The 15,838-nt window shown below is 40.1% G+C and overlaps 1 protein-coding gene across 1 annotated transcript in view; it reads right to left on the bottom strand.

The window, feature by feature from the left end:
* The window catches only part of sh3bp1 (SH3-domain binding protein 1), a 27,741-nt gene extending 11,903 nt beyond the window's left edge, over window positions 1-15,838 (bottom strand). The window contains 12 exon segments of the mRNA XM_034119479.1: window positions 633-744; window positions 2,304-2,440; window positions 2,530-2,620; window positions 2,693-2,761; window positions 4,151-4,238; window positions 4,493-4,569; window positions 4,855-4,966; window positions 5,907-5,983; window positions 6,071-6,175; window positions 7,530-7,572; window positions 13,208-13,474; window positions 15,754-15,838. Of these exon segments, the coding sequence (XP_033975370.1) occupies window positions 633-744; window positions 2,304-2,440; window positions 2,530-2,620; window positions 2,693-2,761; window positions 4,151-4,238; window positions 4,493-4,569; window positions 4,855-4,966; window positions 5,907-5,983; window positions 6,071-6,175; window positions 7,530-7,572; window positions 13,208-13,257 (961 nt within the window). The 5' untranslated portion in view covers window positions 13,258-13,474; window positions 15,754-15,838.

Genomic DNA, 15,838 nt, shown 5'->3' with positions numbered 1-15,838 from the left:
TGAGTAACCAAAAGTTTTAATATAGAAATGTAAAGTACGGGTCCACAGCACATGGAAACTCCCGGATGCTAACTTGCATATGTTGGGCAATTTGCACATTTAGCACAAGTTGCATTAATTAGCATTATAGCTTGTGTAGACAATAGTTAAAAATGGCTTGGTCGATTACGACAATTTTGAGTGGTTCTGGGGGTTATTGGGGATGCTCAATTCTGAAATGTTTAGGATCAAAATTGTCAGTTTTTATGCTAATTGTGCAAATTGCCCAACATATGTGAGTTAGCATCTGGCAGTTTGTAATTACTGGGTTCCCTGCTATACATTTCTATAATAAAACGTTTGGGTACTCCGGGTTCACAGTGCTTGCAGGTAGACTATATTGTCATTAGGTTGCCTGTTTTCTTTAACTATTTGGTAAAAGTGGATTCACACACATGAAATCTGATCTAAAAGTATCCAGCACACAGGAAATATTCATGTTACATTACTGGAAGCTGCAACAGCGTCAGTATTTGGAGTAAACAGAAGAGGAACTGTGCAGAAAGCATGAGCAGCAAAAGTCATGTTGACTGAACAAACGAGGAAGAGTGAAATCTGAGGGAACAGAGGGGGGGGGGGGGGGTAAACCCTACCGGCCACAGCGTGAGGGTCCATGCTGAACTCGCTGTGGTCGACCGCTTCCTGGTCCAAACACATCTTCAGCCTCTTCACCACCGAGGCAGCCGCCGCCAGACGAAACAGACCCTGAGGGACGAGAGAAAGACAGAGAGGAAGAGAGATTAAATGTTAGAGCTGGAGCAGAGCAAAAACACTTAAAGAGGCCCTATTGTGGTTTTTGGGGTTTCCCTCTCCTGTAGTGTGTTCTATGGTGTGCATGTAAATGGTCTGCAAAGGCTAAAATCCCTGTGTTACCTCCAGAGGGAGTTTCTCTCTCCCCCCCCCCCCCCCCCGAAACGCCTCCATTTGAATCCTTTTTTTACTTCGGGACATCACTATAATAATAATAATAATAATAATAATTCATTACATTTATTAGAGCGCTTTTCCGAATGCTCAAAGCGCTTTACATTACATATTACACATATCAGACATGTAACAGTGAATACTATGCAACACTTGTGCTTCTATTGGCTAGCGCTCCAACACATTGTACGTGATAGGCTAAGGGGCGGGTCATCTCTAAGCGGTTGACCAATCACAACAGAGCCGGCCAGCTAACCAATCAGAGCAGACTGGGCTCTGGTTTCAGACAGAGGGTGAAAAGAGAGGCCTCGCTGCACATTATCCCGCTTATTACATGGCCACATTCTGAACAAAATAACGACATGACTCCCAATATGAATTGAAATGCTTTTATAGATTTAAAAATTATTTTTATTGATTTAAAAAATATTTGTATTGATTTAAAAAATAGTTGTATTGATTTAAAATGACATGCAACCGCTAAGAAAAATAGTCCGTTGTTACCGTTTGAACTACGTAGCAACGGCAGGAACTGCTTCGATAGCGTTTTTGAGGAGCTTTTTGATTACAGATTTGAAAACATCGTTGCTTGCTTTAAAAGTATCACAATTCATGATGTCAAACCTTGGAAAGTATCTAGATATCCCTGCCCTAATGCCAAAGGAACTGCACACTGAATATGTTTTGCCGTTTGATGTCTATGTCTGGACCGTTGCGTAAAAAGGAGGGTTTCTGCCCCGTTACTTCTCCGCTGTTTTCTTATCCCTCTTGTCTTTTCTTTTCTTCGCTGGGGACTCATCAGCCACTAACCATTCATCCAAATTACCGTGCTCTCCAAATATATTAAAATGAATATTAAAATGTTGCTCTCAGACGGTAGACAACGGAAAACTAAAGACAAGCAAACAGTTTGAAAAGCCATTTGATAAATCAACCAGACTTCTTTCTGCAGATGTGAGCGTCCTTAACAACGGTCAATAAATCCTTGACAGCGGTCTGTACTACTGGATTAACAAGGTGTCACGTGTTCTGAATTGACCAATCAGCATCGAGTATTCAACTAAGCCATGTAATAAATACTGATATGACCCTCCAAATGAGTATTATAGGACCCTTTACCGGACACCCCCCTTCCCCCCCACTCCCATTGCTCCCCGGGCGCTGTACAATAGCTGCCCACTGCTCCTAGTACTAGACTCCTTGTACTAGGATGGGTTAAAAGCAGAGGCCAAATTTCACTGTGTGTGCTGTGTGCTCTGCATGTGTGACCATTAAAGAGGGTTTCATCCCTCCCTATTCTTATTCTCTAAACTAAAGTCCCGTGCTATCAGAAGTCCTACCTCCTCAGTCATGCCTGTTCTCAGCAACATGTGGATACACTCCTCGATGGGAACAGCGATTTCTCTGTTGCTCTCAGACAGATGAGAGAGAAGAGGCTCGCCGTACACCTTCTGATTGGAGAGGCTCAGCTGTGACCCTGAACAATGAGATGAACACACAGAGGAAATAAGAGCACACGTAGAAATACTGCAGTGACAGCGCAGAAAATAAAGTGATGCAATCTACCTTTTTGACTGTGGTTCTCTTTGAGCTCGCTGATGTTTTTGTCCAGGAACTCGTGGGAGTGTTTGTGATACTCGGCCTGCAGCTCCAGAAGCTAAAACCAGAGAAGTTGTATTTAGTTTGATCACTTAAAGAAAAAAAATAATAAGTTAAATCTGCAACTCACGCGGATGAAGTAGTTAGCGTAGTCGTCTTCTTTGGTTGCAAAGTGATACAGATCTGCAGAGTACTGATCCTGCAGAGACAGAGAGTGAAAAGGGTAAAGATATGTCACGGTGAAACCTTAAATGTTTATTACTTACATTTATTTTTGTGTTACATGTGAGGGAAATCCGTTTTATTTAGCTGACAAAGTAAAAACAAAGGTTGTTTGCAGAAAGAATTATGGGTATGAGTGTGAGAAAAAATTGTTTTGTGAAAACAGTCTTTAAAGATACGTATTGTAAAATTCATACATTTAAAAAGACACTACAGTCTACAGGTGAATAGGATAACAAAAATAACTAATATATATCATCATGAAACTTCCTCAGTTGATCACTGTCAATAAGACAATCATTTTTTGTATTACAAGTTTTCTTAGATGTTATGTTTATTCAAATTAGGAATTATCTAATGCTACTTTCTGGTGAATTTAGGAAAAACTTACAGATGAAAATGGATAAAATGGTTATAATAATCACCTGATTCTGTCATTTGGATCTTTTCTTGCCACATATTTGAAAGAAAACTCCCAAAATGTGACAAGTGCATGACGAAAACATAGTTGTTCTCGTAGTGTTTCTTTAAAGGTCCCATGTCATGCTTTTCTGGTTATTACCCGTCCCCTTGTGTGTTATGTAGCTTTTTCTGCATGTAAACGGTCTGCAGAGTCACAAACCCTCAAAGTACACCCTGTAGCGAGTAAAACTCTAACACAGAAAATACCTGTCTATGCTGCCCCAGAACGCCTCGGTGGAGATTTCTCTTTTTCCATTGTTTACTTCTTGGGTATAGTAACGTAACGTAACGGCTCCACGGACGTAACGTAACGGCTCCGCAGATTGGTCCAAATTGACCAATCCGCGCAGCCGCTACGTTACGTCCGTGGAGCCGTTACGTCCGTGGAGCCGTTACGTCCGTGGAGCCGTTACGTCCGTGGAGCCGTTACGTTTGGACCAATCCGCGGACTTCCTCACACACACAAACTCGGCGGGACATTGCGAGGCTTGCTGCTGCGAGGAGCGGGACACTGTGAGCTGGCTCACTGGTGTGGGGTCGGCGAGACAGCGAGACACCGCGGAACTCAGCCTGGGCACACACACAAATTCCCAGCCAGGCTGCGGGTGTGTGTGTGTTTCAGGCTGGGTTTCGCTGTGTCTCGCTGTCTCGCAGACGGCCACTGGGCTCACAGGGATGGGGGGGGGGGGCAGGAGCTCCAACAAGCCGTTTAGGACAGAGAGTGAATACACATACTATACAGAGATGCTGTATGAGAAACCAATGTGAGTTTGGAAAATTGCACAATGTACATTTATTTTAGTAGACCTCAACAATGGAATTATGATCAGTAGAAATGGCCATGACATGGGACCTTTAATAATAGACATTTTCCCAGGTATGTGTGTAAAATAAATGCAGATACCTTGATGCTCTCTAACCTCCTCCAGGCTTCTTCCACTTCCTCCCTCAGCCCGTCCTGCTTTGCCTGAGGACCCGTGCTGGCCTGGCTCCTGACCACACACGCACACGCACACGCACGCACACACACACACACACACACACACACACACACACACACACACACACACACACACACACACACACACACACACACACACCACACACACACACACACACACACACACACACACACACACACACACACACACACACACACACACACACACACACACACACACACATTTGTTAAAATGTGTGTTCGATGTTGGATTCATTGTAACAGGTATCAGTGAATGAGGCTCACTTGGTTCTGGCGCAGTTCCAGTCTGTAGTGAGCTTTGCAAACTGCTTCTTGTTCTTGAGAATCTCTGGTAAATCATCCTGGAAGGAAACAAAATACATTCAGTTAAAGGAATGGTACAAAAACATTATATCCATTCTATGTTTTTCTATTTAATTTCCAGTCAGCTACAGAAAAGTTGTCCATAAATGTATTCAGACAATATAGTGGGACAGAAATGAACAACAAGCCGTGACTCTGGTGATAGACATACTGAACAAAAACACAGACTATACAATGCCAGAGCAGTGCAATAAATAACACTTTTGTTAGTGTTGAACTGTTGACACTTAATTAATTAAATATCAATATGTTCAGTCTCTCACCTCGCTGAGCTTGTTCAGCGGCTCCAGAACATCTTTCTCCACCTTCATCTCAAAGTCTGCGAGCATGCTGGCCAGCATCTTCTCCATGAAGCAGCACATCTCCAGCACCTTCCTGACACACACACACACACACACACACACACACACACACACACACACACACACACACACACACACACACACACACACACACACACACACACACACACACACACACACACACACACACACACACACATATTTTATTGTATATTATTAAAGGGGACCTATCATGCAAAATGCACTTGTCTTTTATACATAAATATGTGTCCGGGGAACTCACGCAGCGTCAGAAAATAAAACCCTCTCTCTTTTCCTCCGTACCCAAATCTCTAAAAACGGGGGAACAACGGAGCTGATCCAGATTTGCGTCCGATATACGATACACGTAATATCTGAAATGTGGACCCACGGCCCTATCAGAAACGTTGCTATCAGAAACAATGCCCGACTGTTTTGGACGTAATATGGTCGGTGTTTACATTAGCATCGCTAACACTCAGAGCTAACCTGTACTGGAGAGCATGTGTGTGAAGAAGCAGGAAATAAAAAGGAACTCACCTTGTGGTATAACCGGCAAGAGAGAAAGCCTTTGAGCTCCATACTGTTTCAGAAATAATCCTTGATAATCCATGATATGGCGTTTCATCACGGCAGCATTTAGTTTAGACAGTAGCTGCCGGGTCCCGCATGAGCTCAGCCCCCTCCTTTTTTATTTTATATCAATCTTTTATTTTTTAAAGCTTTATACACCAAATCAGCACTTTTGAAACAGGAAGTGAAATAGAGGGATATGAGGCATGGCTAGAATGGGTAATCTGTTTGGTATTTTGAGCAAAACTCTTCATAGACATGTTTTTTATATATTTTTATATATCTGAGACCTATGCTATTGCCTAAAAATAGCATGATAGGTGACCTTTTTATGTAATTATTTTCCTGGTCCATGCTATGGCTTGTAATGTCTATGCCATTACACGTCTGATAATAAATGTGATTCTGCGTATATTCACCTGATGGAGGACTCTGCATCAAAGTCCTTGAGGCTCTCCGCCATGCTGATAGAGAGCATCATCAGAGGAAGCTTCTTCTGCAGAACCAGGAGCAGAAATCTTTCAGTAACAAATCAAATATATAGTTTCTGCCCTTTCCCTCATGGGTGAGTCAGTTTCAGTACCATCCGTTTCTCAGCGTCCAGCCCAGTGTGGCTGTGCATGCAGCCCTGCAGCTTCTTGTGCAGAACCTGAGCCGCCTTCTTAGCCGGCTCCACACGCTGCTCCACCTGCACACACATACACACATATTTAACACACATATAAACATATATAGAGCAGTAATTAAAGGTTAAACAACGTTATATATTCCTTTTGATTGTAGTTAACTGTGTGGCACACTTTAAACATATACAAATATACATACAGAGCAAGAAGAGGCAGAAAACCCACTGTAATTATTTGAAGCCTCCACTTATATCAAGTTAAAATTCATAATTGTATAGATGTATTATAAGAAACACAAGATTAGTAGTAAAATAAATGATATGAATTAAATAGTAATGGGAAAGTAATAGAATATATAATAATAATAATAATAATTAATAATTAAAAAAATAATAAAACAAATGTGATTGTTAGCTTAAAGGGGACCTATCATGCAAAATGCACTTATTGATGTCTTTTATACATAAATGTGTCCCCGGTGTGTCGGGGAACTCACGCAGCGTCAGAAAATAAAACCCTCTCTCTTTTCCTCCGTACCCAAATCTCTAAAAACGGGGCTACAAAGGAGCTGATCCAGATTTGCGTTCGATATACGATACACGTAATATCGGAATTGTGGACCCACGGCCCAATCAGAAAGTTGCTATCAGAAACAATGCCTGAATGTTTTGGACGTAATATGGTCGGTGTTTACATTAGCATCGCTAACACTCAGAGCTAACCTGTACTGGAGAGCATGTGTGTGAAGAAGCAGGAAATAAAAAGGAACTCACCTTGTGGTATAACCGGCAAGAGAGAAAGCCTTTGAGCCCCATACTGTTTCAGAAATAATCCTTGATAATCCATGATATGGCGTTTCATCACGGCAGCATTTAGTTTAGACAGTAGCTGCCGGGTCCCGCATGAGCTCAGCCCCCTCCTTTTTTATTTTTTATCAATTTAAATTTTTTGTAAAGCTTTATACCCCAAATCAGCACTTTTGAAACAGGAAGTGAAACAGAGGGATATGAGGCATGGCTAGAATGGGTGATCTGTTTGGTATTTTGAGCAAAACACTTCATAGACATGTTTTTTATATATTTTTATATATCTGAGACCTATGCTATTGCCTAAAAATAGCATGATAGGTGACCTTTAATTATTATTATTTATTTAAAATATTTTTTTCAAATTATGTTTGTTAACATATTCTTTGAATGGTGGTGAACAGAAGCACTGGTTATCAGAACTTAACAGTAAACAAGTCAGTAATATAAATATATAAACAAACAGTGTATGATCTAGATTTCATAAACTAATGATAGTTTTTTTCTGAAGCTAAAATACCAATACAGTTGAATTAAATAAAGATGAAATCATAAATCAATCAGTTGGTGATGAACAGACATTCTTGAAGGAGAAGCTGAATCTTCTCACCATAACCAGGTCCTCGTGCAGGAGTTCAGTGGCATCATGTGACCTGCAGGAAGGTATGGTGTGTTTATTAATACATATATATTGAGGGAAATAACCTTGATGTCCATAACAGTGAGAAAAATAACACACAACTTTGATATATATTGAATATTTTTATCCTGAGCATATCTCCCACGAATGTCCCACTTTCTGTTTAATCATCAATAAAAAAGGTTTGCTTCTTCACACACGTGAGTATTTGTTGTACTCTTTTACTTAAAGGTAGGGTAGGTAAGAATGGAGAAACCAGCTCGAGTGCGCTAGAATTTGAAAGTACGCAGCCGAAAAAAATCTGCCCCTTCCTTCAGACTTCCTTACAGAGCCCCTCCTCCAACACACACGAACGCGCACATGACCAATGAGGGCACGAGATAAGTTTGTGCACAGATGGAAGGCTGACAGGCAGGTAGGCCATCCAGTTATTTTAGCCGGGCCGGCTCAAATGATTGGTCGTGCTTTTTACAGTACCACGGCTTCCACAGATGACTTTTTTGTAATGTATTTATTGTCAAAGCATTTAATATATTCATTGCTATCGGGATGTTAAGAGCATTCCATGGAATATAACAAAAAGTGTTTCTGAAGTGAATTACCTACCCCACCTTTAAATATCTTATTTGTTAAACATTGCATGTGTAACCCCCAGTTACTAAGACACTGAGAAATAACACTGACTAAAATGTCAACTTTATTTTAAGGCTTAGCACTACATACACAAACAATATAAATTATTTGAAACTAAAATAGAAACAATATAGATACACAATATGCAATTTAGGACAACATGATTTAGACAATTCTTCATGAAAACATTTAAATGAGTGTGATTAGATAAATCCCCTGTCCATCTAAAGTGGTTAAAGCAAGGCAAAGCCAATCAAAGTTTAGACCCGCCCCGTGTCTGCTGTCTAACAGGAAGTGAGATGCGCTGTTTATTATCCTTTTGGGACGATGACTCAGTAGCATTAGCACTGTAGATTTTGATTGTAGTTATTTGGACAACTTTTCACGTAGATTGACCGACTTTGCTACTTTCCCCCAAGAGCATTACCTCTTATATGATACCCTTGGTGAGTTGCATGAGAAAATACGGATGTTAAATATGTATTTTAATTAAATTATCGATGCTAAATTAGCCGCGGCTAACCGTTGCTAACGCGTTAGCCTAGGGTGTATCCGTGTTGCTTTAATGTGTGCGGAGTGGAGGGACGTGAAGTCACTGCACCACTCTATTGTCTGTGGTTTTGGCGGTGGTCTTCACGTTGCTTTGCCGCCTGTTGTGGCACATTGAAGGGGCAAAGTGGAGCTAACTGTGGCTGGTTATAGGTTGGCCGAAAATGAGTTTAGTACACTTTGTTAAAATAATAACATGTGTGACAGATGTGTTAAGTTCACATCATCTGCTCTGACCCTTAAAGGAGAGGTGTCATGCTTTTCCGGTTATTACCCGTCGCCTTGTGTGTTATGAAGGTTTTTATGCATGTAAACGGTGTGCAGAGTCAAAACCCTCAAAGTACACCCTATAGCGAGTAAAACTCTAACACAGAAAATACCTCCCCAAAAGCCTCGTTGGAGATAAGTCATTGTCCATTTGATTCTTCCGGGTACGGCATGATGTCAACCCGTACCTGGAACGAAATGGACCAATCCGTGGAGCCGTTACGTTACGTCCGCGGAGCCGGTACGTTAAGCCCCCGCTGATTGGTCCAATTTGACTAATCCACGGACTTCCTCACACACACATCTGTGTGCAGGGAGCAGGCAGCTCTGCTGATTTCTCCTCCCTGGCTGCAGGCTGATAACAGACAGTTGGGATCGCGGAAAAATTCTCTCTGCAGACCCATTCTCACAGCGTTTATCAACCTTTTTCTTACTCAATATCAAGCCACACTTATTGTTTTTACTTCGGCTGTGAGTTTGTGTGTGCTCAGGATGAGTTTGGCTGTGTTTCGCTGTGTATCCTAAAGAAGGAAACAACACCTCCACGGAGCTCAGTGCGATTCACAACGTCCCGACCAATCAGAGCACACTGTGCTCACAGGGAGGGTGGGGGCTGGAGCTATTGGAGCTACAACGAGCCGTTAAAGGCAGAGAGTGAAATTCAGTGAATACAAGTAGTTTACAGAGATGCTGTATGAGAAACCAATGTGAGTTTGGAAAAATGCACAGTATAAATCTATTTTAGTATACCTCAACAATGGAATTATGATCAGTGGAAATGGCCATGACACCTCTCCTTTAACATATACGACAAGTACAAACATTTTTACGCCAACAACCTAAACCTGGAGTGTGTGGTTGCTGTGGTTCACACACACACACACACACACACACACACACACACACACACACACACACACACACACACACACACACACACACACACACACACACACACACACACACACACACACACACACACACACACACACACACACACACACACACACACACACACACACACACACACATCACATCACTTCAGGGGACATTACATTGACTTACATGCATTTCCTGGAGACTTAACCTAACCTTAACCATAACCAACACATGCCTAACCCTTACCCTTACATTAATGATTCCCCTCATGGGGACCTCCCTTATGTCCCCATAAGGGAGGCGAGTCCCCACATGTGACTGTGTAAACAGATGTAGGTCCCCACAAGGATAGTAATGCTAGGTCACACACACACAAACACACACACACACACCACACACACACACACCATCTAGTATCTGCTGCAAGCAAGAGCGGAGGAGATGAAGAAGTTGATTTGAAACAAACTGTTCTGCAGCTTTACACAGACAGGAAACCAAACCCAGTTCGTTCAGAGGTCAGATGATCTTCTAAAAGCACCTTTTATCCCCTCCAGTAAACATCTGGCGTTTAAAAACGAAAGAAGAGAAATACCCTACGTGTTTTAACCAACCACCAGTTCCCTTTATATCTGACTTTCATCGGAGCAGAGAAAACGAATTACTAATGAATGTAATATTCCTGAGTAAAGTGATGAAGCTGACAAATCTTACCATGAAGCATCCAAAAAATTAAAATGTATGATTTTCTATTTATGGAGATTATTTATCATTATTTAGATTTTTATAAGCCTTACTATCCTTTGTATCTATATTTTTTGTTAATTAAATCCATTATTAAAAGTACATATCTGAATTATTTTGGGTTTTAATTCATAATTTAAAGAGAAAAGAAAATTCTAAATAAAATACAAATAAAATAAAATGTAGTTAAATTGAATGAAAATGGACAAATATGAAAGAAATGTGTATACTAAAAATAAAAGAGAAATAATAAATGGGTTCTTATATTTTGCTAAACCATGACATAAAGAATGAAACATAATGAAAGCTGCTCTGTGTTGTTACTGTAAAGTAGTTGTAAATATCTGAGTGCGTGCGTTTTATTTTTGTATGTGTTTCTCTGCACAAAGGTGTTCCAGTACAAAGTGAGAAAACCCACAATGCACTGCTGCAGAGGCACGCTGTGTTTTTTATTACATGTCAGAGATGCCACACACACACACACACACACACACACACACACACACCACACACACACACACACACACACACACACACACACACACACACACACACACACACACACACACACACACACACACACACACACACACACACCATGTATACATCACTTCAGGGGACATTACATTGACTTACATGTATTTCCTGGAGACTTATCCTAACCATAACCATAACCAACACATGCCTAACCCTAACCCTAACCCTAACCCAAACCTAACCCTAAACCTAACCAAGCCTTCACCCTAAAATTAACGATTCCCCTCATGGGGACCTCCATTTTGTCCCCATAAGGGAGGCGAGTCCCCACACGTGACTGTGTATACAGATTTAGGTCCCCACAAGTATAGTAATGCTAGGCCACACACACACACACACACACACACACACACACACACACACACACACACACACACACACACACACACACACACACACACACACACACACACACACACACACACACACACACACACACACACACACACACACACACACAGTCCTGAAAATATGTGGGATGGTCACACTCATTTCATAACGTCAGTCACATACAGGCAGACACTTTTCACACGTAAGGTATTTAAGGTATGCAAGTGAGAAAAAAAAGGTGATTTTGACGCGAACCGTCACCCAGATTGGACTTCAGTGTTTCCCTCAAAACCCCAAACAGCGTGCTGAGACTTTCGAGAGGAAGCAGCCACTGAGGCCTTCCAGCTTTACAACACTGCGTTTGCAACAAAACGAGAACATGGAAACCAAAAAGAAAAAAACGAATTTCCTCAAAGCGAGAAACTCAAACCCTCTCCTGTGTCAGCAGGTGAAGATGCTCAGGATTAAAATGGGTTTAAGTTGCTCTATGTTGAGATGCTTTTGAGTTTTTATGAAGCACTTTGAATTGCGTTGTTGTGGAAACGTTCTATATGAATAAACGTGCCTTTCCTCTCTGGATTTGAGGAAGATAGAAATGAGCCGTGACATTTAAACCAGAAATGATCCATCCTAAGATAAACTGTCCTTTAGAGTTTTTAAAAAGTAATGAAAAGACATGTTTTTAACTTGGCTTTAAAACGTGGGCGTACTCAACTGGCATCATGTTTTATTGTATTGTGATCAATCTGTTTTATTTGGTGCTATACAAGTAAAGTTATTATTATTATTATAGCACTCCTGTGGAGATAAAGTGAAACTGAGCCACCGCAGCGAGGAAGTGATATTTTAAGGAAGAGACTGACTAATAAAATAAAAAAGTGTAACGGTTGCACAAGCAGAGGAGAGTCGTACTAACAGCTAATATGTATTTAATGTTTGCCAACACAGCTACAGGTAACACCAGAATAAGTACCATTACAAATATTCTGGTTTAAACAAAGCTCCATTCTTGTACATTTGACTTTGTTATACATAAGAGGACCATTGTGTTGTATCTTCTTTGAAAGGTCACACAGACACGCTTTAAAACACAAAGAAATGGATACAAATATGAAAGTGTTGGCATCCAAAAATGCTAAAAAAAGGGATAGAAGTCTTTATGCTAAACGGCCGGTTTCAGAGGAGTTTATATACAACATCTGGATAATACATTTTGATGCAATAATGTTCATCAGTGTTGGTAAAAGTGGAGCTAATTGTAATTACATGTATGTGTAACTATAGCTGTCAGATATATATAGTGGAGTAAAAGTATAGAGGTGGTGCTAACGTGACTTTTTATACTTCCAGGTATCTTAATAATACAATATAATAATGAATAGTGTATAAGTGGATTAAGGTTATGTATGAAAAATATGAACTTGCAAAGTAACTAGTAACTAAAACTATGACATAAATGTAGTAGAAGTATAAAGTAGAATAAAATGGAAAAGTACCTAGAAGTCTTCCTTAAATACAATACTTGAGTAAATATACTTTCCACTACTATCACAGCAGCTACATTTACACAACACAATAAGGACAAATAAGACACTAAAACAACATTAAAATGATAGAAAACAATACGTCCAAGACCCTTTAAGGTACGTTTGCTCTATTAGTATTTAGCTTCAGGGTGCTTCAGTCTACTCTAAGTGAACGTAGAGACTTACTTTGCAGCCGAGCCAAACTGCATCAGGATGTTCAGAGACTGCCGCAGCATGTTTGCAGTTTTTCTCCCCGACCTTCAGTCCTGATGCTCCAGATATCTCACTCCAAACTCCCACAGCTCGGTCACTTCATCGGGGAGAGAAGCTGAACACCGGACTGTCTTTATCTGTGTGTGTGTGTGTCGTGTTTCAGCCGTCAGTTTTCGTTCTTGTTTCAGGAGTGTGTGCCTCAGTCTCATCGAACACAAGGCGCTGAATGAGGAAGTTGCACTGTGAGGGGGAAGAGAGATTCGACTGTCACACTATGATTTAAAAAGCAAGCCTTATAGAAACTGCACTCATAGTTTGCACAGCAGGAGGGCTGAGATGCTTTCAGAATCAGAATCAGAATCAGAAACAGGGTTATTGACAAGTAGGTACGAGGACTTTGCTTTGGTGTATATGTTGCATACGTAAACACACATTTAAAGAAGGTACATTGTAAGAAAAGGGCCATAAATAAAACTATAATAACTGTTGGAGAAAATACAAGGTGTCTTCTTTATTATGGGTTTTCTGATGGGCATGATACTGTGTGTGACTTTGCAGCTGCCTCTTTGTAGATAGGAGAAGGCAGGGCATAATTCATGGTGTTGATACCAACACCTTTGAGGGGCAAAGGGCAACACTGCCTTTCCAGAGATGTCCCGACGCCTTCCCAACACCCGATGACGCCAAACCGATTTACGACACTGTTTGGTACCTCCTGACTTTAGACTATATAAGCTTGATGTTACTTCCTGGTCCTTTGAGCAGCATACCTCGTGTGTGAGTTGAACCATATCCTTTGTATGTGACTTAACTCTGCTCCTTCTTGCAAGAATAAATTAGTACCTGACTGTTGATTCTCATCTCGGTGTCGAGGGATATTTTCCTAACAATAAAATTCAAATATAGAGCAATATTTACATTTACAAATATAGATATATCAAAACACTACGTACGCATTTTTTCAAATAAGATATGTGCAGTATTGATACGGAAAGTAGAAAGCTTTGCATATATTAGAAAGGTAGCTTTGTATACAAATGTGTAGGACTGACTGTAGGTAAATGAAATAAGATATTCTTTTGTGCATTCATGTAAAGAATAGCGTCTTTTACATTAATGTAATTTAAAGAGGTTTACAAAGGTGTACAAGGTTTGTTTTTATTCAGCTTTCCAGACCAAAAAAAAGCACCATTTCCTGAAATAAATAGCAGTAGTACTGTCAAACATATTTTACTGTCAGACAAAGATTGTAGATTTTAGAGCACAGACCATCCTGTCTTTGCTTTTTATAAATCCCCTTCAGGTCAGATTAAATTAGATTGGATGACATGTTATTGTCATTGCACAGAGTACTGAGAAAACCAAATGCATCTAACCAGAAGTGCAAAAGAAGCGGTGCAGTGCAGTGGTATTTATAGTACAAGTACATACGAGTAAACACAGTATGACAGTAGCGTGACATATTACGATAACTGAATATAATAACACTATATGAGCACTAATATATAATTGAATAAACTTTAGAGCAGTATAATATAAACACTATACATATACTACAGGCTGTTATTGACACTTATTTCTCCCCCTCTGATTTGTTATGTCATGTGTTATAGTTTAATATAACAATGTAACAATATGGATGCCCCCAAAAAGAATGACATTGTATTGTGTGTGTGTGTGTGTGTGTGATTTTGTTTCTGATGCAATAGACATGCTTAAATGCCCGAAAGGTCAATGTTACAGTGAGAAAAACACTTCCTGCTTACACTTATGACAGAAGCACTTCATATTATCAAACTCTAAATGAAAAACATCTAATAAAAGGTTGTTGTTTCTGTAAAGTGTTTTCTGTTGTTTCTTTTTGCCCTGCTGTTATTCACGTTTCCCCTAGTGGAAGAATTCCAAGAATGAAGATATAAGAGGATATATTTTCATCTCATTAAAAGTGATGCTTATGCTTCTAAAAAAGAAACCTCGTGCCCTCTGTGGTTACTGCGTACTTCTGTAAACGCTAGCCGTGTGTGCTTAAGATTTAAAAGGATGTGAAAAAGCAGAAAGAGGAAACTAGCTTTTTTTCAATCAGTTTTAAAATGATTTTAATTTATAGCTGTCTCTTCTGAAGCCTGCTTGTTAAAGTTAAGGGTTTGTTTTGCCACAGTTTGTCCAATTCTCATCACAAAATCGTTGTTTCTTTGCCATTAAATTGAAGAAACAACCACAAGAAAGGCAGTGAGTGTTTCTCAGGGCACTGAAAGCTGTAAACACAACCACCACATTCAAGCTTAGCAGATGCTAGTTTACACATTACAGTAGTCTGAGCTGTTTTCCATGATGCACTACAATTAGTGTTTTACAACCATACACTGTGTTGTTTGTTATTCACTCATAATATATTATTATGTATGTTTAATTGCTTGATTCCTTTATAAGCAAGTAGCTGCATTTTTGCCAAAGACTTTCTCATGTTTCTGTGTGTAATGAGCACCTAGGATGTAATAAGGATGAGTCACATGACGTACCTGTAAATCCTGAAACACTCACAGTCCGAGTTATAACGTCTCTGCAGATACACGAGGTAAATCCACACGAGGGTCTCTGTTTTTT

Source organism: Trematomus bernacchii, unplaced genomic scaffold, assembly GCF_902827165.1.
Source record: "Trematomus bernacchii unplaced genomic scaffold, fTreBer1.1, whole genome shotgun sequence".
Classification (NCBI taxonomy): Eukaryota; Metazoa; Chordata; class Actinopteri; order Perciformes; family Nototheniidae; genus Trematomus; species Trematomus bernacchii.
Note: the sequence above shows the minus strand (reverse complement) of the source record. Positions and strands in the feature narration are given on the sequence as shown.